Below are 27,388 nucleotides of genomic sequence, written 5' to 3'. Positions count from 1 at the left end.
TAATGGCTGATTGGCTGTGTGACACAGATTTGTCCATTTCACATAAATGCAAATATAGTTTATAACAATCCAATCGATGACTGTCATCGTGACTTCATAATTCAAACATAAACGAGACACGTGCGAATATAGTTGAGAAATGTGTGTATTAAATTAGCTAATAGGTAAAGGTAAAGGTAAAGGTAGGGTAGCTCTGGTCCAAGGCATTAGAGTTATGGACCAGAGTAGGGTAAGTGATTTTCTTTGGTTAAAAAAGGGTTAAAAAAACGTGATAAATTAGTGATATTGTGTTTGTTCAGTAGGAGTCTCCATGTCGCTCCAGCTATTTATTAAACAGAAAATGTATTTTGAGGTCGGGTCCGGGATACCAATTTTATCCGATCAGGATAGAGAACTCAAGCTGCTAAATTGACTTTCTCCTGATTGGCTGAGATTTTCTGTACAGAGCTGGACGCCTGGACCCATGGGTCAGCTCTCACTGACTGCAGTGACCCAGGCCAGCACACCCTGTTATTGAGCAAATACTCTATAGCAATGATTAGGCTACTATCAGAATATAGTGATTTAACCTTTTAACAGGTCACTTACCCTACCCTTTATTACACTGGGGCTATTTGATAGACATTTGCGCAGCGCTGTATTCGTTGACGACAGCTAATGGGTCGAGTGATACTGACATCTAGTGGTCATTTTCAACTAATTTCCCACTCCTCCGAGGTGGAAAGCCTGGTGACGCGAGGTTATTTGATTTCCCACTCACACAAAATGTAATCCACACATATTCAGTATTTATAATAAAACCGAGCTAAACCTGTCACTAAAGCACTTATCTAGAAAAAAGTGTGTGATTTATGACAATGAATAGGTAAATACCAGAGTCTTATGTTGGCCCCGCCTCCAGTGCTAAACAACACGGAAGTTGCACTGAACTCTTGTCAACAAAAAAAAAAAGAGGCCGAGATTGACATGGTAAGTGTCGTACTTCTTTATGGCGTTTGATCTCGTCTGATTTTTTAACCGCGCCGTGTCTAATGTATGTATACGCTATACTCATATTTGAACTCGGCTGGAAAGCCTTTCGCCGACTGTCACGGTTTAGAAAACGTGACTAAATTAAGATATGGAAGTTAGCGTTAGCATGTAGCTTAGCTAGCCTCCTGTTACCGAGGCGAACAGCTGCTGCCTTTCCTGTTCCACTTCCAATCCACACACAGGACGGGACAACTTTAAGACAAGGGCCGACGATTTGAATGCCCTGGTGTTATAATATCATGCCAACACGGTTGCATTTATTTTAATCTGAAAAAACGGAAAGTTTCATGTTTTTTTTGTTGTTTAATACAAAAAGTACAGTACTGGTGTTGCTACATTTGGCAACTGACGTCATTGCTGGGAGTGGACGCAGGAAATGCTGTAGCTGTGTGTATGTAAACACTGTGTTCCATCCACAATGACCGCAACCTTCAACATCGACGTGGATTTATATATTCAATTCGTATTTATGGTTGATTCTAAGTTATTGCTTTCACTTTGCAGGTGAAGTCTTCCGGAGCCAAACCAGAATAAAGAAATGGCGCCTGTTTAAAGGGCAGCCTGGACACATATTTTCACCTTTTGTTTTAAACCTTTTTATTTTATTTTTTATATATGTTTTACATTTTTCATGATTTCTGCCATTTCAAAAGAGAAGCATTAGGAAAATGACAGTCTTTCACAACATTTGTGCCCTTTTGTTCGGCATAATAGGTGAGTAAATTCTGACTGAATGAAACATGCACATACTGAAGTTTTAATTGATTTATTCAATCTGTAATTTTTCTTATGTCCTACAACAATGCATGCAACACTAGATTTGTATAAGTATAATTCCCCAACGTGAACGTATTAATTATGTGAATATTCAGACATGTCTAACCTGTTCTGTTTTTTCTTATGTGTTTGCAGCATACAACAATTTTAAACCAGCATCATGTAAGGAAGGTAAGGAGGAATGCAAGTCAGCACTATCTCGCATTACCCTGGCCTGTGCATGTCATGTCTTTACAGGTCTTGGCCATGTCACGTTCTACTTAGTACTTACATACTATACCTCTTTGTATCTGTGTTATAACTGATTTGTACAGTACTTGGTTGCGCCTCGTGTCTCACACTGACAATAACCGACATACAAGCTCACAACATGCCACAGTGCAAAGCGATGTGAGCTTGTAGATCACATCGCTGGCACACAACTAATTATAAATCATTGTTTGCTATATGTAAGGTTATGTAACAACAGCAGGGTGTGTGTCTGCAATCATTACATTTAGTAGCACCTCCATTTGGGCCTTTGGCTTGCAATGTTCCAAAATACTGTCATACAAAATCCATATGAACCCATTAAGACCTGAGACCAGATTCTATAAATGTCTTCTAAATCATGACAGTTTTCTGAAAAAACTATGTTTCTATGTCAGTGGTGCTCAAACTATTTCATGTCAAGGATCCCAAAAACGAAATATCTTGTTCCACGGACCCCCCAGAAGCAAAGACGAGTTAAAAACGTTCTCTGTGAACGAATATATATTCAAAGATTTTCACTTATTTTCACGACTTTTCAAAAATAGCAGATCTACAAGCTCCCAGCGCGGTACTCGCTATTTTTCAACAGCGATGGTTAAAGTAGTTAAAAGCTATAAGGTGACACAGGTGCGTCCTCTGGTCTAAATGGGTTAAAGATGAGGAGTATGTCCTGGACGGGAGTCTCCAGATGTAATGATGAATATGGCCAGTAGTTTGATTTGAGAGCTTTAATTTACGCCGGGATTAATTAATAACATGCCAGGATATCAGCCCTTATTTTGAAGATCCAAAACACTGCGACCGGATGTTGTGTCAGCTTAAAACTCATCCACCGCTAAATGGCAGTAGCAATAGTTCAGCACAGGCCACCATAGATTTGTTCTATTGTTTTAGAACGAGAGTTGTAAGATTTGTCTTAACTCGTGATTATAATGTTATCAATTTAAGCCCCTTTAAAAATAAGTAAAAAACGTCTTTGGCCTGGAGGCACTTTGTGAAAAAGAAGTCAAATCAGTACTTTCCCTTCAATGAACTAATGGTGTGTGTTGACTCACGACCGGTTGTTGTCCTCTGCCTGGAGCATGATCAGTACTGGTCGGCGTCATTTCTACGACCACCAGGCTCTGTGCAATAAGCGTTGTTTTGACCAGAAATGCCGCCTGGGAGGGGGATTTAGAGACTAAAGCGACTGAAAGCGTGCGTGCGCGTGCACAATGAAGATGCCGCAGTCCAGTGGCTACGTATTTTGGCAGCGTCACTTCCCGACAAATAACGCAGGTTATGTTTTATGGCGGGGAAACGGTTAAAGGGTAAGACCTTTTTTTTTTTTTGAGGTTTGGGTTTTCTTACCTTATTATGGGAAAACTAGTCCATGCCATGAATTATTTCGCTCCGTTGTGCAGTTTATTAGCTATTTAAGAAATTAAAATAGGGTCTCATTGATTTCCATTGTAACGGGGAAACGGCTCTCAAAGTCACTCTTTTAGTACATAAACGAACACAAAAAAGCTGACTCTGACAGTTTATGACATCAGGAAAACACATTTTCAATACAAAATGTCAATTTGTCTTGTTTTGACAGATTTGTGCCTACGCCAACCGAATCACTCCTGTTCGCATTGAGTAAAAAACGATCTGATTGTTCCAAATCTGTACACCCACTCCTGAAGCGTATTATTGGAATGTCGTTGAGCCACTACGGGGATGTAAACATTTGATTGTGTGATTTGATGTCGTCCGCTTGTCGCTAAAACATACACAATGGACGTGTTTGAGGGAGACACTTTAGAAAACACTTTAGAAGTGTCTGGGACTGCTCATCGGCGAGGCTGCTGCTGGGTGCATCTCAAACAGCATGGCGACTTGTTTACAAACGAAACCTCGCAAGATGTCCCCACGAGAGTTGGGAAGGCTGCAGTTCCGCTTCAGTATATCTCCAACCAAAATAGTACCTTTTTATAAATCTAAAAGACGAAAATAAAACCGTATGAGTTTTCCTGATGTCGTAAACTGTCAGAATCAATTTTGTTGCATTCGTTTATGTGCTAAAAGAGTCACTTTGAGAGCTGTTTCCCCGTTACAATGGAAGTCAATGAGACCCTATTTTAGCTATATAAATAGCTAACACTGCACAATGGAGCAAAATAATTCATGGAATGGACTAGTTTGCCCATAATAAGGTAAGAAAACAACCCAAACCTCTAAAAAAGTGGTCTTACCCTTTTAAGTGCAAAAAAAACAAACTGTGATATTTTATTTAAATGCTGTCATTCTCTGTCTCCCCAGCTCATTGTGGACATTCCCTTCAAGTCCTGGACAGCATACAGGGAGAGATCAGAAGCTCTGCATACCACAGCTGGTCCTATCGTTTCGGTTATACGTACGACTGCTGGGTCATCACAGGCTCAGAGGGAGAGCCCATTGTGCTCAGGTACCGGCTCTGAGGGGATTCATAAACCTTCTGTCTAATAATAAGACTAGTAATAAAGACTAATACCTAATTATAATAACTAATAATAATGATCTGGAATTTACACATACACTAAAGCCTAAGATAATGTTTGTGTTGTTAAACTTACTATCCAATTGTACAATTTTTCATTCATATTGTTTTTAGAATTTTAAAAGAATTATAATTCATATTTGTATTTGCTTTATTGAAAGTGACACTGTCTGAAGACTAATCTCACAGAAATATTTCAATATCCATGTGACAGTTACAACTCTATGCATATACCACATAATTGTATCATACTGCATCCTGTGTTATATGTGTAATTTATTAGTAAACTATTATAACTTAGAAATAGACAGAAAAAAACATCCTCTGTTCAGATCTGTCTCAATACCTTTGTTGTCATGTACCCTCTAATGTCTCTCTTGATAACTCAATTTATGTGTTTAGCCTAGCAACTGTACTCTCTAACAAAGCATCAAGCATGTGTCAAATCACATCTTTTTTATATATATATATACATACATACATACATACATACATACATTTTTCTCTCGATCCAATTGATTTGATATTTTCTGTTAATTTGCTCCTATGCCAACGATTTAATTCCCTCACCCTTCTCTCATTCTTTCTTCAGCTTTTCCCAGTTTTCTGTGCGGTGCAAGAAGGAATGGGTTTCTGTGAAGTCCTCTTCAGGTGGCGAGCCAGTTGTTCTTTGTGGCACCAAGTTACCTCCGCCCATTGAATTCCTGGGAGGAAACATCACAGTGATGCACCACTTCCTCCCTCACCTGTTTCCTGTGTCATCATTCAGACTGAGCTATGCCAGAGGTGTGAGGCTGATGATTATTTTTCATAACACATTTGTAGTTATGTTGTGACCAATCAAATAAGTTATCCAGTGTATATGAGACCAGTGTTCCCATCTCCATGTTCTACTAAGAAGTACAAACTCAGCATTCAGGCAGACCAAAACAGTTAGTGTCTGTTGGCTGCTCTCACTGAACTGAGTGCTCTCGACCCTCTGTCCCTGCCACTGAATGTGTGTTAACGGCTGCGCTGGGCCGCCGCCCACCAGAAATTGTTGTCTACTTAGATAACCATAGACGGCCACCACCCACACACTTTGCATGAATAGAATGACCACTACCACTAGATTTTCAACTACAGCATGTGAACATTCTGGACACACCCACCTCTACTACTTCATGGTCTAATCTGACTGCTCTCAATCTGGCTTGCGTTACTTTCCTTTTTTCACGCTCCGCTTTTATCTCCACTTCACCTGTATCTTGATCCCTCTCCAGATACTCAAGAATGCCCGGTGACATCTTTTGAATGTCGAGGGGGACGATGCCTGCCTCTGTCCTGGCGCTGCAATGGTCAGGTGGAGTGCCTTGCCGAAGGTGAGGGTCCCGGCACAGATGAACAGGGCTGCGATGGAGAGCCAGGGTCCCCAGACGTACCCAGGGCCCCGACGCACAGCAGCAGAACTCAAGCCGAGGGGACCACAGTGGAGAGGAACCGTGCCAGGGACCCGGAAAGAAGTGAGCCTCTAGTAGGGAACCGGGACACGGAGCGGAACACAGAGGACGATCTGTGGGAACTGTTACGGGAAAGGGAGGAGGAGGCTGAGGCGGAGTTGGCACAGGTGGACCAGGGGCAGAGCCAGCCTCAGCTTCACAGGGAGCTTGTGGTGACTCCGACCCCCATCGAGTGGCCCTGCGGGGGGCTGCTCCAGACCTTTTACGGGACCTTCTCCCCTCCGGCCATTCGAGGACCCCCACTTTCGTGCTTGTGGACCCTCGACCCCCAGGACTCCAGGCCCCTGAGACTGGACTTGCAACAGCTGGTGCTGGGCCCTGGAGACACACTAACTATCCACAACAGGCAGCAAGGCACCGGGGAAGTCATCAAGATTGTGAGTGTTGTGGAAATTTTATATTATGTGTCTGTTTTGGATGTGTCTGAACTTCTGAAGTGCATGATATACTGCATTTAAACTACCCATGACAGTGCTTGGCCCTATGCAAAGATGGAGGACAACCCCATAGCTTTCTAAAACAGTCACCAAATATGATTATGAAAATTAGGCCCTTTAACTGCCTGCAGAAACATTAAGATTTAATTTTCAGTTTTGCCAGTCTCATCATTCTGCAGCTTTGCATGTGGTTTTTTAACTGCTCTATCTACTCTACAGTTAGGCCTCAATGAATGTCAACGTTTTAATTGTTTCTGCTTTCTTACATTTGTACAGTTTGTAGCCGAGCAATGTTTTTACAGCGTGTAGCTATGCAGGTGTTTATCCATTGTTGTCAGTTACTGGGAACTTGTAGGAAGTAAATTATAATCTCATGGAAAAGTGTACCGGATTGCCTGGTTGAGTCACCATTATTAGGAAATGTGCCTAATATAATCAATAGCATTTGTCTGCTCTCATGCATAAGTTGCAATTAATCAGTTAATATGGAAGGTCAAGAGAACGGAATAAGGGCAACCATGGGAAAGGAATAGATCAGCGTTTCGCAATCTTCTTTGAGGCGCGCTAGCCCTACCCATGCCCAGCTTTGTCTGTTTGTGTGAACACAAACACAATGATTTGATTGGCTGAGTACAAAGTACATATTGAGGATAAAAAGAGAGGGCAGAAAAACGAAGACCGGAATGACATTTGTGATGATATGATTGGCTGAGCACGGAATGTGATGTATGATGATAAGAGCGCCCCTCACTTCACACAAGTGTGATTTTTATTTTTTATCTCTGGACCACTAGCATATATCTCGTTTAAATAATGACTTTAATAAGGGCTTGATTTAATTCACCTCAAATTAACAAATTAAATTAAGCCCTTATCAGTCATTATTTAATTTCAAGCTTTCCCCCCACACCATGCCCATATCCCCCTTCCAACACAACCATGGTCCCCACTCCCAGGTTGATTCTTCATCAGAGGGGTCTAAGATAGATGGCTTACGGCCTTACGCAACAGGCTGGCTGCTACAGCCCATGGGGATTACGGGATTTTCTTTTTCTTAGCTAGTGATATAGAGCTGTACACTTTAAAGGCATTAAACATAATAGCTGTGGGGTATATGGCACAGCATATTAGCTTAGCATTTGATGCCAAATATATGCTTTATTCAACCTAACTTACCTTACATATCACTTACATTACAAGTTCCACATATGGCTTATTTAGGCTCGAGATGGATGTACATTTTTGTTTTTGGGAGCAGTCAAAACGTTTTCCCTGAAGGACTCCATTTGACCAGCCATGCTTCCTTTTGGCATTCTAAAACTCACCACTTCCTTTCGTGTGATCATCTGACCGCCTGTACGCTGCCAGGCCTGTCTCGCACATCTACAAGCTTGCAACAGGTGTTCACTAAGTGGAAAATGCGGCACTCCAAAATAAAAGATGCAAGACTGGCTCAGATGCAATTTCCATGTTTATTTGAGAATGCTGACACGTTTCAGCAAACAGCCTTCTTCAGAGCAGACTAAACGGGTGTTGCAAGCTTAGATGAGATGTTTTCGCTATATTATTATTTTTGGAAAGTATACAATTATTATAAATGTGAATGTGTTAGTAATTTCTTCGTGTTTAAGTTATTTATCATATCTGCCCTGTGCAAATGTTTGTGATTTATGAAGCCTAAAAACCAAAATTTGTATTCATATATGTTCCAATGTTGAATGCCAAAAACACAATTAAATCGTTAATCGCAATTATTTGTCAGATCAACTTATATTTGTAATCGTGATAGCCCTTTGTATGCTGCCCCTCTGTTTTCACAGATCACCAGCGCCTCCAATTACAAGGCAGTCCAGGTGGAGTCACGGACCGGCCTGCTGTCACTGTCCTATCAAACTCTGCCTGGCTCAGAGGGGAGTGGCTTCAACGCCACGTTCCGTGTCGGAGGCTACTGCCCCCCCTGGGAGGGTCGGTGCGGGGGCCCAGTGGGGGGCTGCTACACCCAAGAGCAGCGCTGCGACGGCAAGTGGGACTGTCCCGAGACGGGGAAGGACGAGGAGGGCTGCAGGGGTTGCAGCCGTGACCAGTTTGCCTGTGGAGGGGCAGGACAGAGGGCGATGGCACCCCACTTTGTGGGCAGGCCGGTGTGCTACCCTGCAAAGGAGAGATGCAACTACCAACTGTACTGTGCCGACGGCAGTGATGAGAGGGACTGTGTCGTGTGCCAGCCGGGGACCTTCCATTGTGACAGTGACAGGTGGGAGTGTGTGAACAACTTGAATTAATAAATCCAAAGAAATACAGAGGAATTACTATAGCTGTGTGCGTTTAAACATTATGGACCTCAATTTAGTTGTAGCTGCTATAGTGGGAAGTGTTGTGTATGACTAATAGTGTGCCAAAAAAAGGAAGTTGGCCTACCCTACCCACCATTGTCTACAAAAGTGTCATGTGACAGGTGTGTTGTGCAGATAAAAGGTTCAGATACTACTACAGTATACAGTCTTTTCTATTTAATTATTTTGCCTTCTAAGTTAATTTCTTGTCTCCTCCGTTTTTCTCTTTCTTTAGATGTCGGTATTTATGCATCTCTGTAATGTTTGTCCCCTCAAAAGTAGACCAGTGTCAAGACTTGCCTCTATGTGCATAAAGAAGGACCACATCCGTCTTTGAAAGTCTGATGGTGGAGTGAAAAGTGAAACTCATGCGGGTGGAAGTTGGGTTGTAGTCGAAATTCTATAATGATTATTTCCTCTGGAGAATCGCTTGATTACACCAACAGTGTTCTTGTGAAACACTTTTGTTGTTTTTAAGTATTAAGAAAGATCCGTTATTGAGGTGTAGACTGTTAACATACTACTACATCAGTGTGTTTTCGTCGACTAAAACTAAGACTACCTTTTTTCACTGACGAAAACTAAATGGAAACTACATGAAAACTAAGCTATGATGACTAAGACTAAATATACTGACAATATATATCGGTGCGTCTCAAAATATTTCATGTCAAGGACCCCAAAAAATATATGTAATCGGCTGCCCACCCCCATCTGAAAATATGTTGTTCCAAGCAAAGATATGAGTTAAAAAGAATATACGTATATTCAAAGATTTTCACACGTTTTCTACAAGCTCAGCTTGTAGAGCTTGTATATCTGCTATTTTTCCAATAGCTAAAGTTTTAAATAATGGTTGTACGTTAAAAGCTAAGGTGACACAGATACTTTCCAAGTCTTGATGGGTTAATTATAGATGCATGCTCCATTCTCCCCTCTGCAGGTGTGTGTTTGAGAGCTGGCGCTGTGACGGCCAAGTGGACTGTAAGGACGGGACGGATGAGCTCAACTGCACCGTTATCCTGCCCCGGAAGGTCATCACCGCAGCAACGGTTGGCAGCCTGGTGTGCGGACTGCTCCTGGTCATCGCCATGGGCTGTACCTGTAAACTCTACTCACTCAGAACCAGGGAATACAGGTACCTGTATTGAGAACTTGATGCCGATATCAGGAAGTGCTTTCCTGCATTATTATGTTTTTAAATGGAGATCATTTTAGACATATCTGCACAGCTACAGTATACAGCACAATATAGAGTGAGTCACAGGAACGAACCATATATATACCAAATGAGTCAGCCACCAGGGCACGACTTCCTCCATGTAGTATGCTGATATTTGAACTCATCTGTCATCTTAATCATACAAATGCTGACTCTTTTGCATTGTGATTGTATCAACTAGAACAAAGCGCCCTTCAGGCGCATGTCAATGACAAATGCGTATAAATGGCAAAATTCACAAGGGTAGGTGACTATGGAAATGAGGTAGCATTTGCTGTTAGAGTAGAACATTTATTCTATCCTACGACATTTAAGGTAAGCAATGTACAGTATGCTTTATTTGAAAATATGTGTGATTGCAACTTTGTGGTTGCTGATAGTACTCACACATTTTTGAGTTCAGAAGCTGAGGGGAATAGTGTCAAGCAACGTTGCACGCACGCATGCACACACACACACACACACACACACAGTTCCTCAGTAGCTGGCTGGCACAACGGAGGTATGGAGGGGGGGTCGGCTACTGACGTAACTCTCTCTCACACGTTACTCTGGATGAAGACATAAGAGAGGTGGGTAGGGTGACCAAATCTATACCTTGTTGTCTTGCAGTATGTTTGCCCCCATCAGTCGGCAGGAGGCGGAGCTAATCCAGCAGCAGGCCCCTCCCTCTTATGGTCAGCTGATTGCACAAGGCATCATCCCTCCAGTAGAAGACTTCCCCACGGAGAACCCCAATGAGGTGAGACTGGACAGGAGAACATGGAGAATAAGGGCCTTTTTCGTCTTGTGCTCCGATAATCCTTCACAAGTCAGAGAAACAAAGACAAAGCTAGAATAACTCATATACTATATATACTATATTAACTTGTCATCATCAGGCCATACATTTGTGTCAGTAAAGAAAGTAGTTTGTGATATTGTTTGTCTTCTTGCAACTGTCAAACCTCCATCACTGCATGAACACCCATGCCTACAGAAGCACCTCCTCTGTGCTGTGTCTGTTAGTTGGGAGCTACCAGAGGTTGTGGGCTAAACCAGGGGAGTATGTTTTGTCAGTCACATAGATTTACTGTAGTAATCTGCTTTATTGTGGACAGCTGAGGTGGAGGGGCCAGACAGGATTATCTATCTCAGACAAAGCCTGCTCTGTCTTGCTAGGTTTTTGCAATAACACCAACTGGTGCTATGGCTATTTGACTCCAGAAGTCTGTGTCAGTGTCCTGTGAATACTAAACTCGGATTAATAAAATAAAATTGCTTCTACAGCATACTAAACTCATATTGAGATTAAGATGAGATTGATTGAATGGCATTTTCGATGTTTTTTTTTTGTTTGTTTTTTCATCGCCTCCCTATCTCTTCATCTCTCTCCATCAATCTCAGAGCTCCTCTCTGTCTCTGAGAGGAATCCTTCAGCTCCTCCGACAGGACCCTGGAACCTCCCCACGCCGCAGACGCAGGCCACGATTTGTCCGCCGGGCCGTTCGCCGCATGCGGAGGTGGGGTTTAATTCCCAGGGCTCCCTCCAGACCTGCCCAGACGTCTGGCTCCGCCCCTCAGAATACGGATGCCACTCCCACCGGTCAGGAACCTGCTCAGTCCACTCCTACCAGCTCTTCATTGGCCGTGGAGGCCGTCAATCAGCCGGTGCCTCACAAACTAGGCTTGTTGGCTCAGACAGAGCAACAACAACAGGGAGGTGGGGGGGCACCACCTCCTTCGCCGTCATCACTAGACCCGCCGATACCAACACCTTCCCCGCCTCCGTATGCTCCCCCTTCCCCACCTCCGCCTCCATATGCTCCCCCAGTGCCAATGCCCCAGACACCCCCTGTCGCCGTACCGCCCCCTAGCAGTCCCTCTCTGGCCTCCATCTTCCACACCCTTGGCCTCAGCATCTCTCTCTTCAGGGCCTCCCCTTCCTCCTCGTCTGCCAACTCCATGCCCCTCTCCGCCTCCCCCTCTTTCTCCTCCTCGTCCTCCTCAGACGATGATGTGCTGCTCATCCCGTTGTCCGAAGACACCACCTCAGAGGACGACGTGCCCATGCTCACCTGAACGAACTGACAAAACCCTGAAACCACCTGGTTTCAGCACCGGCCCCCTATATCCCACTGCACCGGTCTTCCCTGCCCGCTGGTAGTCTTAGTCAGTAAATATTTCCAGTCTTTCCACATTTTCATTCTTTTTTTTACTTGAGCACAGGACAAGGGCCACCTGGAGGCTTTCTGCCGATGTGCTGGTCTGCAGGTCTGGTGCCTTTTGAAATAGCTTTTGCGTTGGATTTGCTGACTTATGGCATATAGTGTTCTACAATTGATTTTTTAATGTTATTGAGACCTCCTGGAGAAAGTGTGTGTGTGTGTGTGTGTGTGTGTGTGTGTGTGTGTGTGTGTGTGTGTGTGTGTGTGTGTGTGTGTGTGTGTGTGTGTGTGTGTGTGTGTGTGTGTGTGTGTGTGTGTGTGTGTGTGTGTGTGTGTGTGTGTGTGTGTGTGTGTGTGTGTGTGTGTGTGTGTGTGTGTGTGTGTGATGTGAGAATGCTTGTGTGTGTGTGTGTGTGTGTGTGATGTGAGAATGCTTGTGTGTGTGTGTGTGTGTGTGTGATGTGAGAATGCTTGTGTGTGCGCATGTGATGTGAGAATGCTTGTGTGTGCGCATGTGTGTATAGGTGTATATTGGATGTGCACTTATTATAGGCTACAGTTTGAAGGAGGTGAACTTTGCACAGAAGAATCTTCCCTTTCCCATTAACTAAGGCTACTGTCAAATTGAATGATTAGAGTTTTTAGATAAAATTGTGAAAATTAATGTATTTGTATGACTGCATATGTGTGAATGCATGTGCATTTTAGTATTTTGGAAGTTGTATGTAGACAGTGGAGTATGTGTGTAGATGTTTCGGTCTCCACTTACTTCTGCCACTAGCATACTGTCTCGTAGTATTTCACAGATAATAAGAAATTAATTATTCTATTCCTCTATTTAAGTGCCTTTTTGAGGAGTTCCCTGTTGATCGATTGCTCAAGGAAATTTTAACCAATTCTTTAGACACATTGCACACTGACACACAGAAAGGCACACATTTTATCCTCTCGCAGGCACACGTACAGCCTGCGTTATGGTTTTACTCTTAACATGAAAATGCATGTCAATTCTGCAAGCTGGCAATAATGTTTGGGGACCCCTGTCTTAAGTGTTTGTGTGCAAGAGTGGATGTGTGTTCACATGCACTCACTTCCCATGCGTGTAGGACTGTACAGTACACAATGTATGTCTCATACACAAATGTGTCACCAGACAATCTCTTTTGTGCCTGAGGTTAAATTTGTGTGTAGTGTGCACATGAGGGCCATATATATACATACATACATACTGTATATGCGTGCAGGTCTAGCTGACAAATGAGGGGCCACATTCACAAAATGACCTCAACTTGAATCTTTACCCCCACCCCTCCCCCGCTCTGGGGATTTTATTTCATTCTGCCACTCTTGACACAGCAGATGACAACAAATGGAGTGACATGGAGTGCCATTTGTATTATGTTATCTTTAATTTTGCTCTTTTTATAAAGTTACTTATCATTTTCTTCTTAAATTGGTATGTTTACGTTGCTTTGTTGAATGTATTAGGACCGGTATGGAGTAGGCCTAGTTGGAGGTTTTAATATTCTTATTGCGTTGTAATGAGATCAGAGAGAAGGTGATTTTAAGAGTTATTACGGTCAAATTCACTGTAAATAGTAAAGATGTGGCTGAGATTAAACAATTTGCACTTTTACTTGTGTGTGTGTGTTTGTGTGTAAGGGGGGGTATTTAGGTGAGGTGGGTGGTTGAGTGTCTACGTCGATAGGTGACACTTCAATAGCCTACCATAGCATTGTTCACTTCACTCTATTCCCTACCATAGATGAATTCCTGTTGCATTGTTCACTGTATTCCATACCGTAGATTAATTAATGACATTGTTCACTGTATTCAGGAGCAGTCCTGTGTAAATTCACAGCTGCTTCTTTTGAACTGTAGAAAGACCAAGGCTGTCCTCTGAGTGCTCCAGAGTGAGAACACAAGGGAGAGAGGTGGGGTCACAGGTGGTCTCTGGTATGGTCAGGGTGAGTGTCTCCCAGGTCGTAGCAGGTCTTGTAGAAGCTACACAGTGGATTCACATGAGGAATATGTTTTACATGAAACGTCATGTTTGCCTCTCCATCTTTTGAGTGTAAACAAATGGATAGACTGAGTATCGTACCGTCAGCTACGCGGAACACCCCTCCAGGTAATGTGCCTGACTGCCGCGCACCATCTTTAAGCATTTGAGCGTTTAGTATCTATGAATGTGAACGTTAAGTGAATAACAGAAGTTGCCGATGGACACAATCCGTAATTATTCATAGTCTGCTTTCAAGTTGTTTTGTGGCTTTGGCGGAGTCATGAAAGATGGATATTAAACCTAAATATAGGCTATATCTTTAATTTATCTCTATTAATTATGAATGATTATCTTATCTTATGACTTATCTCATCTTTAATGATTACATAACATATAGCCTATACATTATTTAATTATGGCATGTATGCTACTTTGATGAAATATTAAACGTGGAATAACAGATGCCGCTGTGAAAGTACTGTTGTGTATATACTGTAGTAGCATAGTAGTATAGCTCCAAATATTATGGATTAATCACCCGTTCTGCTCTGACTTTCAGATGAGTTCCAGATGGTTCAGCCTTAATTATGGCTTCATCTCTCTCCCAGAAACTATGGGTGGGGATCATGTTGGTGGTGATGGTGGAGCTCCCTGGGACCCAGGAGAAGTGCATCTTTGATGAGGTTCAGTCTCAAGTCAGGGTGGTCAAAAATACACCCAGGCACCACTACGGCCCACCCAGTTAGACCATGCCCAGTTCTCATACAAGGCAAGAATACACACACGACACCAGTTTGAAAGACGGGCAAACACAGAGGGCATCTCCTCAGCAGGCCCTATCAACACAGACCAAGAGGCCCCTGGAACTGGGCCTACCCATTCCAGCTTCACCACAGACAATCAGAATCCGGACCTGGCTTCCAAGGGAGAGACAGGTCCTATCACAAGCTGAGAAATCAAGGCTTGAGTCAGCTGTTGACGAGGCTGTAGCATTGGTCTCTTCCTTACTGTCTGGTATGAAAATAGCTATCTGTTGTGTATGTGTATGCCTGCAGGGGTGTAGCTGTGCTAGAGTTCTCGAATTCTGCCCGAACCTGGCCCGACCTGACGTTTTCAGGCCGGCCTGGGCCTAAACTGTAGGCTAATTAGTATGGCCGGGCTTCGGGGTCCATGAAAAAAACAAACAAAAGTATCAAAGTATTTATATATTGTAAAGATGCTGCTCACTGGCGTTTCACCTTTACACTGTGATAGAATTCTGAAATTCTGCCCCGATCCTTAATTTTCAGGCTCGTTGAGAACTAAGCTGTGTGTGTGTGTGTATGGATGTATGTATGTATGGATGGATGGATGGATGGATATGTGTGGCCCCTCTGTGGAGAGGATGTCTGGTTTGGAGATACATTTTGTAATGTGACCAGAGTGATTTTCTAATATTTGCTACAACAGTGACCAGAGTGACTGGACGTTTGCTGCTCAGCAGAGACATCAACAAGTACTGCAAGTTCCTTTGGAGGAAGGCCAGTGCTGCCAATTACAACAGGTTTGTATACTATAGTGGTTAGCAAAAGGTGCGCTGTGAAACAAGTCCAGGTGCGCCTTGGAATTTTTGTGTCAGCCACACATTATTACTGTATACTACAGCAATATAAACAACTATAGAAAGAGTTATGAATCATTTCTTAATGTACTATATCAGTACACACCCTTCCCAATACAGAGTCAAATTATATATAATTGTATATTAAAATGTTGCTATTGTACTGCTGCTCGTTGCCTACACACTTTTTTTTTCTCCCTGCAGGAAATAAAAACGTCTGGGTTTCCGAGGCTACCTACACACCTGCTTTTTAACCCTTTTAATCTAGGTGTGTTTCTTTTTACACAAATGATATATCCTAAAAAAAAATGTAAACACATCGTATCACAATGCCACAGCTTGTCGATCAGCTAATTTTGCTATGAATACAGGTGTGCCTTGAGAGTTTGACTTATTGGTGTGCCTTGGTTACAAAAGGTTTGAAAAACGTTCACTGTGTTTGGTGTACTGTACTGTATTTCGGTTCATTCACTAACACTCGTGGCTAAGACAGAGCTATAAAGAGGGTTTTGTCAGGATGTGGTTGTATGCTGGAGGTTTAGGCCAGTAACGTATGTATGTGTATGGCATCCTGTTGGCACAGATCTGACTGTCAGTGACATAAGTATGAATCCAGCAGAATCTTCAATCACTAAATCCCAGTTTCCTGTCTATCACCATTATACTATTGGTACTGGTTATTAGCTTCTATAGGACAATGTCTCAGCCTGCAGGTAGTGACCATAAAGTGGGCCATGCAAACACAGGGTCAAAGTACAACTCAGACTGGGCAACAGTGTGTCATCATGGAGAAATGTAGGTTCTGAGCTAAACCAGTTGAAACACAATCATTTGACATTACGTAAGTAGGCTGTGTCCTAAACACCAGAAGTGTTCTACTGCTAGTCTTTGACTAGCTTTAAGTATACTGACAATTATTTTCTTCACATGATTACATAAAAACAAACAATACTTTGTTATGGGTAGAAGGGAAATATTGCGCTTGAAAAGTAACATTACTTCTGTATTTACATACAAAATGTTATTTTGTATGTTTTTATGAAATCATTTAATAAATGATGAGTTAGATCGGTGAAACCAAAACTACAACTGCAGTATTTTTTTAACGTCTAAAAAAAGTAAAAACCCATTGTAATTATTCTGCGGACAGGTGTGGTAGAGCCAATGAGAACTACAGACGTGTCTTGATGTGACAGTGAGCAACTAACTGCTGTGCCAACCTGAACATAAGAGTTTGTGTGAGTTGATTGTGTGAATTCTCTTTCTCTCTCGGGGTGTGTGTGTGTGTGTACACATATATATACATACACACATATATATATATATATATATATATAAAGGGCTGTCTAAACCGTGATTGGCATGAACAGATCCCAGATGAACACCTGGATGGATGTGAAGTATATCCGGGTCCTACTCCTAATTCACCAATCCGGACTGTGCTTAGACCTGAAGGGGTCTTATATATATACTCTATGGAAGGGGTGGGATTGCCACACACAGACTTCCTACTTTACCTCCGTGTACATACAACAGACAAGTGCAGGGCTGAGGTGAAGTGTCATTGGATTATTTACCATACGTATATGAGTATTAAAGTGTATTAATAAACTATGTAAATAATAAATAATGTAGAGAGATTGTATTAGTAGTATGTTATGTATCTACAATCTATAGCCATAGATATACTGTATTTAAAGCTTACATTATCCCAAAGTAGAATGTCTTAAAGATAGGGTCTTGTGCCGGGATCCAGATGAATGAACACACGGTTACTCACTGGCCCTGGGTGTAGTGTTTTACAGTCTTCAACATCAAGTACAACTCTAAATGGACCTGGAAGCAACCACACTCTTGCCCGTTGTCCCACCTGTCTCATCTTATACTCACATCTTTTTCATGACCTCCGGTTCAAACAGCTTGGTGTGTTAGCCTATGCCGTTCACTGCCATTCTGATGCCCAGGGCCGGCCTCTGGCTTGTCATCTTTAGGGAGAGACTGACTGGGGAGACATATAGCCACCAAGCCACTGTTCAGGTAAGGATAGTCATATTATTCTTACTGTATGCTCACAGAATAGGCTAACACAAAACTTGGTTGTCATTATGCATATACCAACCTGTATGTGTTGAAGGACAGCTTGAATGACAGCTGACTGATTCCTGGCAGTTTTGAGCAGGCGTCACCAGGGTGTTGTTGATGGAAATAGCCTTCAGGGGAACATGTTTTAGTGAATATGAAAATGTTAAAAAGCTGGAGAGACTGCTCCCATTCCCCCCAAGGTCACTAAAAAGTATTCCACATTATTTTGTAATCATATTAAATGCTCTTTTACGGTGTACTCCCCAGTGACCTACACCCACCAGTTTGACCGTTTCCAATTCCTGTGAATTGTTAAAATGGTACTTTATCAGTTATATAACATTGTATCCACGTTGTCCTGTTCTGCTTTGCCCAGTAGCTGGGATGCGTTGTTCTCCTTGGGGTCAGGTGACCAACAGTGACGGGTCGGGTCAGATGCGGATCTACACCCAGTCTGTCATCTCAGCCTTACAGAAACATTTGGCTTCCACTGACCCAGAGCTGGGAGCACCACTGGAGAACCTGGTACTAGTAAACAAGCGATATGTACAGTACTGCGTACACAGCTCTGACTGTGAACGCAGTAAACATTTTCCTATCCTCTTCATAACCCACATTTCTACTTCCTAATCAGTCATGTCTTAAGGCCTATTCATACTCCAGTGAATGGAGTGAGCGGTGAGTGGCTTATCACCGCATCGTGACCTCATGTAGTTTTCGGTGGTGTCACCTGGTCAGGTCACCTTGTTACAACAAAATGGAGTATGAATAGGCCTTTAGTCCCCTACCCACAACATTGAATACTGAATGTAATATACACTTAAATAAACTACATATTTATGTATAATCCTCAGTGTTAGTTTAACTCTATAAGAGTAAAAGGTTAAAGTAACATTGAGGATTTTACTGTGTGGTGTTGTTAGTTTGTCTACTGCATGTCTATTAGTTAAAACAATTCTGACTACACCTTTTTCAAAAACAGTACTCTAGTCTTTCTTCGCCTACCTCTTGCAGGACGTTGGTCGGACAGGTTTGTCTTCCCACTGGGAGTCCCGGGTCCTGCAAGGTTCCATCATGGTGGCGTCCCTGGCAGAAGCATCAGCGGTGTGGATTGACGTGGTCACCCTGGCCGCTCTGCAGGACACTGGCTGGTACTCTGTCAACCTCAGCCAGGCACAGGACCTGGTCTGGGGAGAAGGTACGACTTATGCTAAAAGGCCAGGCCTATCAAAAGCCATTGTATTAGTACTGTCAAGACACTGTTGTTACTGGATACCTTTACACATGGGCTGAAGTCTTTAGTGTAGCAGTAATAGCAAGGCCATTGTTTATTATTGCTTTTGTACAGTTATCAAGGCATATCTCCTGACTGAAAATGTGTTTTGTGTAGAGCATTCACAAACTAGAAAAGGGAATAATAACAAGACATTTTACTTACCACATGGAAAAGTGAGAAGCTAAGTAATAATCTACCGGTAGGCCTATATCATGTTGTGTATTTTGGGAACTAGCATAGCTGTAACATGCATTCCTTGACCAATATGATTGCTTGGCTAAAACCGTCATGCCAGGGATGGAAATGAATAAATCCAATGTTCTGTAATGATTAAGTTATATATCATATGTAGGGGAGGGAGCCAAGTTTGGATATCCATCAACCTGTCAGGACAACTCTTCATCCTTTTTCTGCATTGGCAGGTAGTTTAATAAACCCCCAACACATGCATGCACGCACACACTTTTTTTCAGAGCGGGTTAATATAAAGAGATATAAAGAAAAGATATCTATCTTGTGAAAGTTGTGACAACTCTTTACATCTCGTTTTCCTCGTCAGTGGACATGGGTGTCATTACCTTCACCTCCACAAGGGGGAGTGCCAGACTGATGAATACCTGGAAGGATGCCGTATTTATAAACCCCTCATGAACCGGGTGAGTTGTCTTCATTCTCCAATAATCATCATAAGCATCTGAGCCAGTCTTTGTGATATAAAATATGTCAAATCCTCACTCCTTCATCGGTGCAGTGTCATTGTCACTCCTCTCCTGACTTCACCACTATCTCACTCTGTCTTTCATGTCATGTCTACTTCCTTAATGTCAGAGTGAATGCTGGAAAGAGGAGAACAAGATGCAGTCTGTGGAGGAGGAATCGAGAGGAGAGATCTATGGCATTGACAGTCGATGCTTTTTCTCTAATCTGACCAGAGAGGTTAGTCTGTGTGTGTGTATGTGTGTGTGTGTGTGTGTGTGTGTGTGGGGGGGGTCAATATACACATCCTGCAGTTTTAATTTGATCGTTAAAGTAACACGCAGGATTGTACAGTGTCACAGTATGAACGCCTTTACTTGTGCAAGTTGTCTCAGTATATCATTTGCAACCTGTGTGTTTTTGTTAGTCTCCTCTCATCTCTGAGGACCAGAGGGATTCCCGCTCATCCATTTGCACAGCAGATGGTCTTTTGGTGAATTTTTGGTTTTCACATTATTTTTTCATTACGTATATAAAGATCTTATCATCTCAATGAATAAAATGGAAAATTGATGTATAACAACCATGGACTCTGCCATTATGAGCGAACAGACTATGAAGGACTAAAACCACCCTAATATATGGGACCCTTATTCTCTTAGGACTGCATGACCGGTAACATAATGAGTTTAAATACTTGAAATGTAACAATTGAAGTGTAAAAATGATGATGCCCAATACGACCTACCTATTCACCAAGTATATAAAAGAATATATATTATCGTAACATTTCACTTCTTATTTGTGTAACTGTCAAGCTGAATGAATACATGTCTTGAAGGGCTATATACCATGTCCTCCTGTGACCTTTGAATTTTGAGACATTGAACACCCATTCTGTGTCCTCTCTGGTTGTTGTTCCTAGGTACAAGGATACCGAGGCTTGGTCTTCTGTCCTGACAGGAGGTTATGTCAACACACTGACATTAAATCCACACACAACCATCTCAGCACATCTCCTACTCCTTCCACAGATGGGCCGTTTGCTTCTGAAAGGCAAGTCAGTCTTCTTAAAGGAGCATGTCACCTATTTTCAACCTTATCTTCACACAATTGGTCCTTACTAATGCTCTTTATAAGAAGACTTATTCGCCCGCAGCAAGGCGGGACAATTTCTCTTCAAATTCCACCTTTTCTTCAGGGACACACTTTCTGTCTACTCACTCTGCGTCTCATTGGTGGGCTATGGACAGCTCAAAAACCTTATTGAGTTTTAAATCTCCTTCGAAATGAACAAACCTTCCTACCGATGATGCCACTAGTGGTAGGCAGGTTTCTGAACAGTCGACCGTCCTCCTCTGAGACACAGAGAGTAGACATATGCTGTATGGTGCCATCTTATAATAAATAAAGAAGGAATAAGATATGCACATCCCCACAGTTTTTAAAAACGGTGCTGGACCCGGGCAGGCATATACTGTATCGTGTGCGGACATTACATTTTTGCCATCTTATAATAACGCATTAATGAGGAACAATTATATGAAAATGGGTGATACAAATGTCTTTGTGAGGTTGAATTGAATGTGAAGCCATTTGTAGTATTGTAATTGCACTTAATCTGTATACAGTATTTTACTTAATTACGTTAAGTAAATCATCTAAGTATCACTAAACACTGTACTCTCAGATTGATTATTTTAATTTGTCTTGTTTAGCGATTCCTACCGGACCCTCCGAACTTCACCTAGTGAGACTCGATCCCCTACCCAAGTCTCTACGGTAGCCACCAGTCACCCAACTGAGGTCACCATCGCAACAGTCCTGGGCATCATGGCGGCTGTCTGCCTGTTACTCCTCCCGGGTCAGAGTTCATGTTATGACAGCAGATCCATAAAACTCTGGTAAACTTACATTTATATTTCTGAGACTTAAGAAAAAAGCATCCATCCGTCTATCTAACTCTCTTGTATCTCCATATTTGAAATTGCAGCTATTCAAGCAAAACTACAAATATAGTGCTTAAGTGTATCTGTTGGTTTTTATAAATATTGTGCTTGTGCATGACCACTAAACAATAACTTGTGACACAGGTTTAATTTCAGTTTGGACTAAAAGGCTTCCACCCTACAGTGACAATGTGTTAGCTAATCCTGTGCCCATGTTTAGTTGCATCTACAGTGCCTCAGAATTGTTTCCCCTACTATCTGCAGAAAAGGAAAACAACAACAGTATTTGGGCAGCAATCCGGTGGCAAATGTAATTGACATTGCAGAACAAGAATGCCCTAAAAACCAGAAACCACCAGAGAAATACAGTGCAACCCACTATTTATTTATTTATACAGAGTTTTACACTGTGACACTCAAATCAATGGACACCAAAGCACATAAATGACTCTTTTGCTATTGTTGTTTCTACACAGTAAACTCCTCAATAGTAATTGAACTCCTGGGTCCACTCTTTTGATTTTACAGTGCACACAGGTATAGTGGTTTGTCTTGGGGCTACACCACTGGAGCAGACAGAGTAGTTTGTGCAATCACCTTTCAGACACACAAAACAGAACTTCACCTTACAGCGGGGACAGATGATGTTCTTGCAACCTAATGTGTCATGCTCCACTCTGAGGCCACATTTTGGACAGGCCCGCAAGGAGGGGCAACCTGTGACATCATCGACCCCTTCAAAGTTGATGTCAGCGCATTTCCTCATTATCTCCAGCTCAAGGTTGACGCAGCCGTCATTGTCACAGCGGTCCGATCTCGGCATTGGGCCTTTCCATTCCTTCAAGCACTGCCAGCAGAAATCGAAGCCTCTCTGTCGGTCAGCTGTACATATGGTACAACGTGCACTGAGATTAGAGAAGTCATTCCTAATCACAGTAGAGCTGCAGCCAGGGCACTGTAAACATGATGTGGAGAGACAAATAAAGCACAGAGAGGGAATTTATATTTAAATGAGAGAGTGCTTGGACAAGAGATATAACTGAATTGTTTCCTTGCACATGTTAAAGTGATTGCATTTTTTGGCACTCACTTGTTTGACACAGTATTCACCCGCAGCAAGGCGGGCCAATTTCTCTTCAAATTCCACCTTTTCTTCAGGGGTAAGAAGGGCCATCCGCCGAACCTCTGTGTACAGCCACTCGGCACCACACTTTTTCTTATTGTCTTGCCTTTCTACAGGACAGGTGAATTTTCCGATACCCTTTAATTATGAAAAGAAAAGGAAATTAGCGGAAAACAAACATTTATTTTTATTTATTTTTTGCTTTTTCTGCCTTGATTAATAGTAGTATGCACTACAGTAGATTGACAGGAAATGGGGAGAGAGAGACGTAGAGTGCACGCAGCAACGGTCGTCGTGAATGGGATTTGAACTTTCAACATGCTGTCAGGCATTGCAGCCTGTAGGTGCCCGGACCTCTAGGGCCTAGAGCAGGGGTGCCCAAAAGGTAGATTGTGATCTACCAGTAGATCACAAAGGCTGTGCAGATAAATCACATGACATGGCCCTAAAAATATAATTAAAAAAGAAAAAAGGCATTTGCCACTTGAATTAAGGTGACTTCATTGATTGACATCAAATAGCTGGGCCTGTCAGCCCAAACCCACAATGCAAAATGCTTTGTTTTCAAGAGTGTTGCGCACAAACGTCTGTAGCATTACAAAGTTATACAAAACAAAACGGTACCAATTCCATTTCCCCCCTCTATTTCCCATTCAGAGTGTGGGTTTGTCTTCTATGTAATGCAAGTGCCGCTATTCCAAAGCCCCTTCAGGTACATTTCTGAGGGGCGCTAGCCCCTCCTATATTCAGCTATAGTGTAGATCCTTGTCCTAACACAAACATTAAATGTCATTAACAATGAATGGAGAATTTACGTCATATGTGTTTGAGCAAATCGTCTATTTTTGTGTTAACACAAACATTAAATGCCATTCACAATGAATGGAGAACTTACGTCAGATGTAGAAGAGCAAATCGGCTATTTTGTCCAACAGATTAAATTCCCATTGACAATAGCATCATACATCATGAAGATGTATGATGATATATATTATGATATATTTATAACTGAGAAACTTTTTTAGTAATGTTGAATTTTAGCCAACTTTTGATTTGTATATAAAACAGGATGTTTATCATCAGTATTTTAAAAGTCCCATCAATTATTCCTTTCCATCTATTGATAGTTTGTTTCATAGTTTGTATTATTCTAATTAGCAGCCTATATAACTTATATAGGTTATATAATAGTGTGGGCTGGGCATGGATGAAGGCGCATCACATCACATCCCCTATGGGACTTCTAGACAGGTTGTTGCATATTCCCCTGCCCCTCCTGACACCTGGGTTAGGACGAGCCCGTAAAATAACATGTGTAATTAGTGTGTGCGTACGTGTGTAATTACGTCTGGAAAGTTCTGATTAGGCTATTGTTATAGTAAACTCATAGAACATCTACCGTATCGATCACGATACGCACGCATTTCCACAGATGTCATGTTCAAACAGCGTACAGTACTACTAGTCCTGTAAAGTCAGTAGCCTATGGAAAACAAATGCATAGCCATCTTGGAAGATGTCAAATAAATGATACATACCTGTGATAACAAATAGCGACACCAAGCTGTGAGAGACATCGGCGTGACGGCATGGCCACAGGACATCGCTGCCCTTGCAGACTTGTATTCATTCCACTCGACTGACACATGTGAAGGGAAACGTCAATTAGCCAAAATGGTTCAATCTCTGCCATAAAAGTCAGGCAGCTTTTTGTGCAGACCAGTGACCACAGTCAAATCTCAAATCTGCCCGTTTACACTTTCAATATGGTGTAGTGATGCGCAAGAGCGGGGATTGAACCCCAGTCTCCCACTCGACAGACAGACACACAACCTGTTGTGCCAATAGGGCTGAGCCCGATTGGCAGGGCTGTTGTGGGCCGGGTCTTGGCTGGGTGCTACAATCACCTAACCTGACGGAGTCACACTCAACCTTAACAGAAAAAAACAGAAATGGAAATATAAAAATAATAAAATATTTAAAATATATTTTCGTGAATGGAAATGGTAGCTTCCTTACTCGGATTTTGGGAGGTGTAGTTCCAGACTATATAGCATTTGGGGAGTGTGGAATAGTTGTCTGGCTAGTACGCAAGACTACTTGGGCAGCGACGCAGTGTGCCTTCTGCACTTCCGCTTGACTTCCTGCCTTCAATGGAGACGTGATGCTCCAATGAACTGCAGCGGCCAATGATGCATCTATTCTGTATTTAAGTCCGACGTCATTTTGTAGTCCGACGTCTTAATGTAAGTCGCTCTGGATTAAGAGCGTCTGCTAAATGCCTAAATTGTAAATTGTAAATTGTAGTCCTAGTTATGTCCGGGTCCAAGTGGCACCAGCTCCCGTCCGCATCTCATTGTAAATAGAATATTTAAACGCGTGAATCTTTTCACAATGGCGTTATTTTTCAGAAAGGAAGCCATTGAGGGTTAAAATGGGTCTTAATGCTCGAGTAGAATTATTAATGTTCTGTGCAAGTGTCCATGACAAAGAAAATATATGATGTGGAGACAATAAAGACTATTATTATCATTATTATTGAAGGTGGTAACAGTCCATTTGCTCAGTACAATATTTCGGGGGCATATTTAGAATGTGTGCAGGGTTGAGTTAATTTGAGTATGTTGAATCTAGTTTCCATTACTGAGGATTTAGTTGACACAATGAAATAAAATGGAGATAGTATTCTGTGTGGGGCAGACGGTCTGTCACAGCCAGATTTGGGAGACCAGTAGCTTTGTTGTTGCAAGGAAAGCGGCAAAATGAGACTTTCGTGGTTGTTTTCGTCTCAGATTTAGTCCGGCGGAGGGACACAGTATAACTCTATGGGGACACAAAAGCGACACAAAAGTAGGACCCGGAAGTATCTCTGGAGGGGGCGCTCACGGATATATATCTATGCTCACGGCTATACTTACAATCTAATTCATCTGGTCCATTGACAAATATGAGAGAGGAGTCACTGCGGTCATACATCTTCTCCTGTGCTCCAGGAAAGCGAAAGAAACATAAAATGTTGGCTAGATGCTGGATCCCATAGAATGACAGTGTGTGCGATTCATCGTCGAGGGGGATGTTGCCGAACAACAGGCGTGTACCTGTCAGAAGCAGAATAAAATGAAAATAAATAAATAGGCCTAACGTCTACATAAAAAAACATAGGCCTATTCTCTCGTGCACACACACACACACACACACACACCCACACACACACACACACACACACACACACACACACTTTCTTCCAGATTCCAGAATCAAGGCTTGTCGCCGGACGGTGTGTTTGTCAGCTTACCTTTGACATCTGGCAGCCTCTCGCTAATTTTCTTCTTCATATCCAGGACTGTCATGATTTTCATATGTTCTTCGGATTCGCACAAATCAATGAGTAACTTTTGGTTTCTCAACCCAGTCACCATAACTTGGTATGTCCTTCCCATCTTTGTTCTTGACTCAAGAATCTTGAGCCGTCGTGAGACCTCCACTGATCTGCACTAGCTTCGCGTAGCCAGCCTTATTCTTGCATGGCACTTCCTACTGGACAGTTCATCCAATCAGAACTGGTTGTTTGTTATCATGTTTCAACATTTCACTCTCTCTCCTGCCATTTACAAGAAGCCACCTGGCTTATAGGAGAAGCAAGCACCATGCCATAATCTTTATGGGCTTCAATCAATTATTTATCTGAATCTTTGGTTATGTTTTTCAAGGGTTTGAGGTTTGAGCCTGAGCCCTGAGGTCAGATGTAGAGTTGCTGGCCGGCTCCATATAGATCTAGGTGATGATCCAGTCTTCTCCATGTATGGCTATCCAGGGTTTGATGAGGTCAGTGTTGTGATCTTCATATATGGAGACGGCCATGGAGCGTGTCACGACGAGGCGTGATGGACTGACGGAGCGACAGGTTTTGCCGGTTTTCATACTAATCTGTGACTTGCGGTCGCAATAATAACTAGAAATGCACTCTGTCGAGCTGCCAACTTGCGCTTTGCACACAAGTAGGCCATGTATGGCCTACCTGTGCGCATGCCATGAGGTGCGCTCACCACTAAATACCCCCTACTGGGGGTGATGGATAATTTGATCTTGCCCAAATGCCCACCAACAATTTCAAGGTTTCTCCATGTCATGTCATGTCATGTTTGTCCTAGATAGGTCCATGCACCTAATCATTTTTACTCTGGCCTAGCCCCTGTTTGTCCCCGGTCCCCGTCCTGTTGTTCATGTCATGGCCCTATCATCATTTATAATATCTAATCTATCTAGCTTTGCGTAGCCAGCCGTATTCTGCACCACTAGCCTACTTGCGTGGCACTTCCTACTGGACAGTTCATCCAATCAGAACTGGTTGTTTGTCATGTTTCAACATTTCACTTTCACTCTCTCTCCTGCCATTTACAAGAAGCCACCTGACTTATAAGCACCATGCCATAATCTTTATGGGCATCAATCAAT

The 27,388-nt window shown here is 42.5% G+C and overlaps 2 protein-coding genes and 1 long non-coding RNA gene across 6 annotated transcripts; 2 read left to right on the top strand and 1 right to left on the bottom strand.

The window, feature by feature from the left end:
• Positions 1 to 739: 739 nt before the first annotated feature.
• On the top strand, positions 740 to 13,838 carry lrp10 (low density lipoprotein receptor-related protein 10). Of its 4 annotated transcripts, none has more exons than XR_013788622.1 (11): positions 740 to 969; positions 1,537 to 1,746; positions 1,945 to 1,980; positions 4,348 to 4,492; positions 5,157 to 5,350; positions 5,827 to 6,440; positions 8,321 to 8,754; positions 9,777 to 9,971; positions 10,668 to 10,797; positions 11,442 to 12,611; positions 12,727 to 13,838. XR_013788622.1 is itself a non-coding variant. In XM_079490823.1 (10 exons), exons 2-10 carry the CDS (start codon positions 1,701 to 1,703, stop codon positions 12,114 to 12,116), a joined length of 2,469 nt encoding a protein of 822 aa, XP_079346949.1. In that variant the 5' UTR covers positions 740 to 969; positions 1,537 to 1,700; the 3' UTR covers positions 12,117 to 13,838. The 4 variants fall into 4 exon arrangements, 1 of the variants encoding a protein (XP_079346949.1); XR_013788623.1 differs by having other exon boundaries at positions 11,442 to 12,621; XR_013788624.1 differs by having other exon boundaries at positions 11,442 to 12,658.
• A 995-nt stretch (positions 13,839 to 14,833) lies between these two features.
• Positions 14,834 to 21,769, top strand: cirop (ciliated left-right organizer metallopeptidase; the record flags this gene model as incomplete). Its single annotated transcript, XM_079491286.1, has 10 exons — positions 14,834 to 14,948; positions 15,657 to 15,750; positions 17,772 to 17,844; positions 18,298 to 18,420; positions 18,904 to 19,087; positions 19,518 to 19,587; positions 19,725 to 19,821; positions 19,994 to 20,101; positions 20,787 to 20,827; positions 21,580 to 21,769. The coding sequence occupies 10 exons, from the start codon at positions 14,834 to 14,836 to the stop codon at positions 21,767 to 21,769; spliced, it is 1,095 nt and encodes a 364-aa protein (XP_079347412.1).
• Positions 21,770 to 22,339: 570 nt separating this feature from the next.
• Positions 22,340 to 26,021, bottom strand: LOC306914001. The gene is made up of 4 exons (XR_013788628.1): positions 25,852 to 26,021; positions 24,472 to 24,572; positions 22,901 to 23,071; positions 22,340 to 22,765 (listed from the first exon to the last, which is right to left on the bottom strand). It is a non-coding gene; the product is annotated as an uncharacterized lncRNA (long non-coding RNA).
• Positions 26,022 to 27,388: the final 1,367 nt, after the last annotated feature.

Source organism: Electrona antarctica, assembly GCF_951216825.1.
Source record: "Electrona antarctica genome assembly, chromosome: 21".
Classification (NCBI taxonomy): Eukaryota; Metazoa; Chordata; class Actinopteri; order Myctophiformes; family Myctophidae; genus Electrona; species Electrona antarctica.
Note: the sequence above shows the minus strand (reverse complement) of the source record. Positions and strands in the feature narration are given on the sequence as shown.

Coding starts and splice junctions, on each gene's coding strand:
- lrp10 (XM_079490823.1), top strand. CDS start 1,701: ATGACAGTCTTTCACAACATTTGTGCCCTTTTGTTCGGCATAATAG. Junction 1,747..1,944: donor CCTTTTGTTCGGCATAATAG/GTGAGTAAATTC, acceptor ATGTGTTTGCAG/CATACAACAATTTTAAACCA. Junction 9,972..10,667: donor CTCAGAACCAGGGAATACAG/GTACCTGTATTG, acceptor GTTGTCTTGCAG/TATGTTTGCCCCCATCAGTC.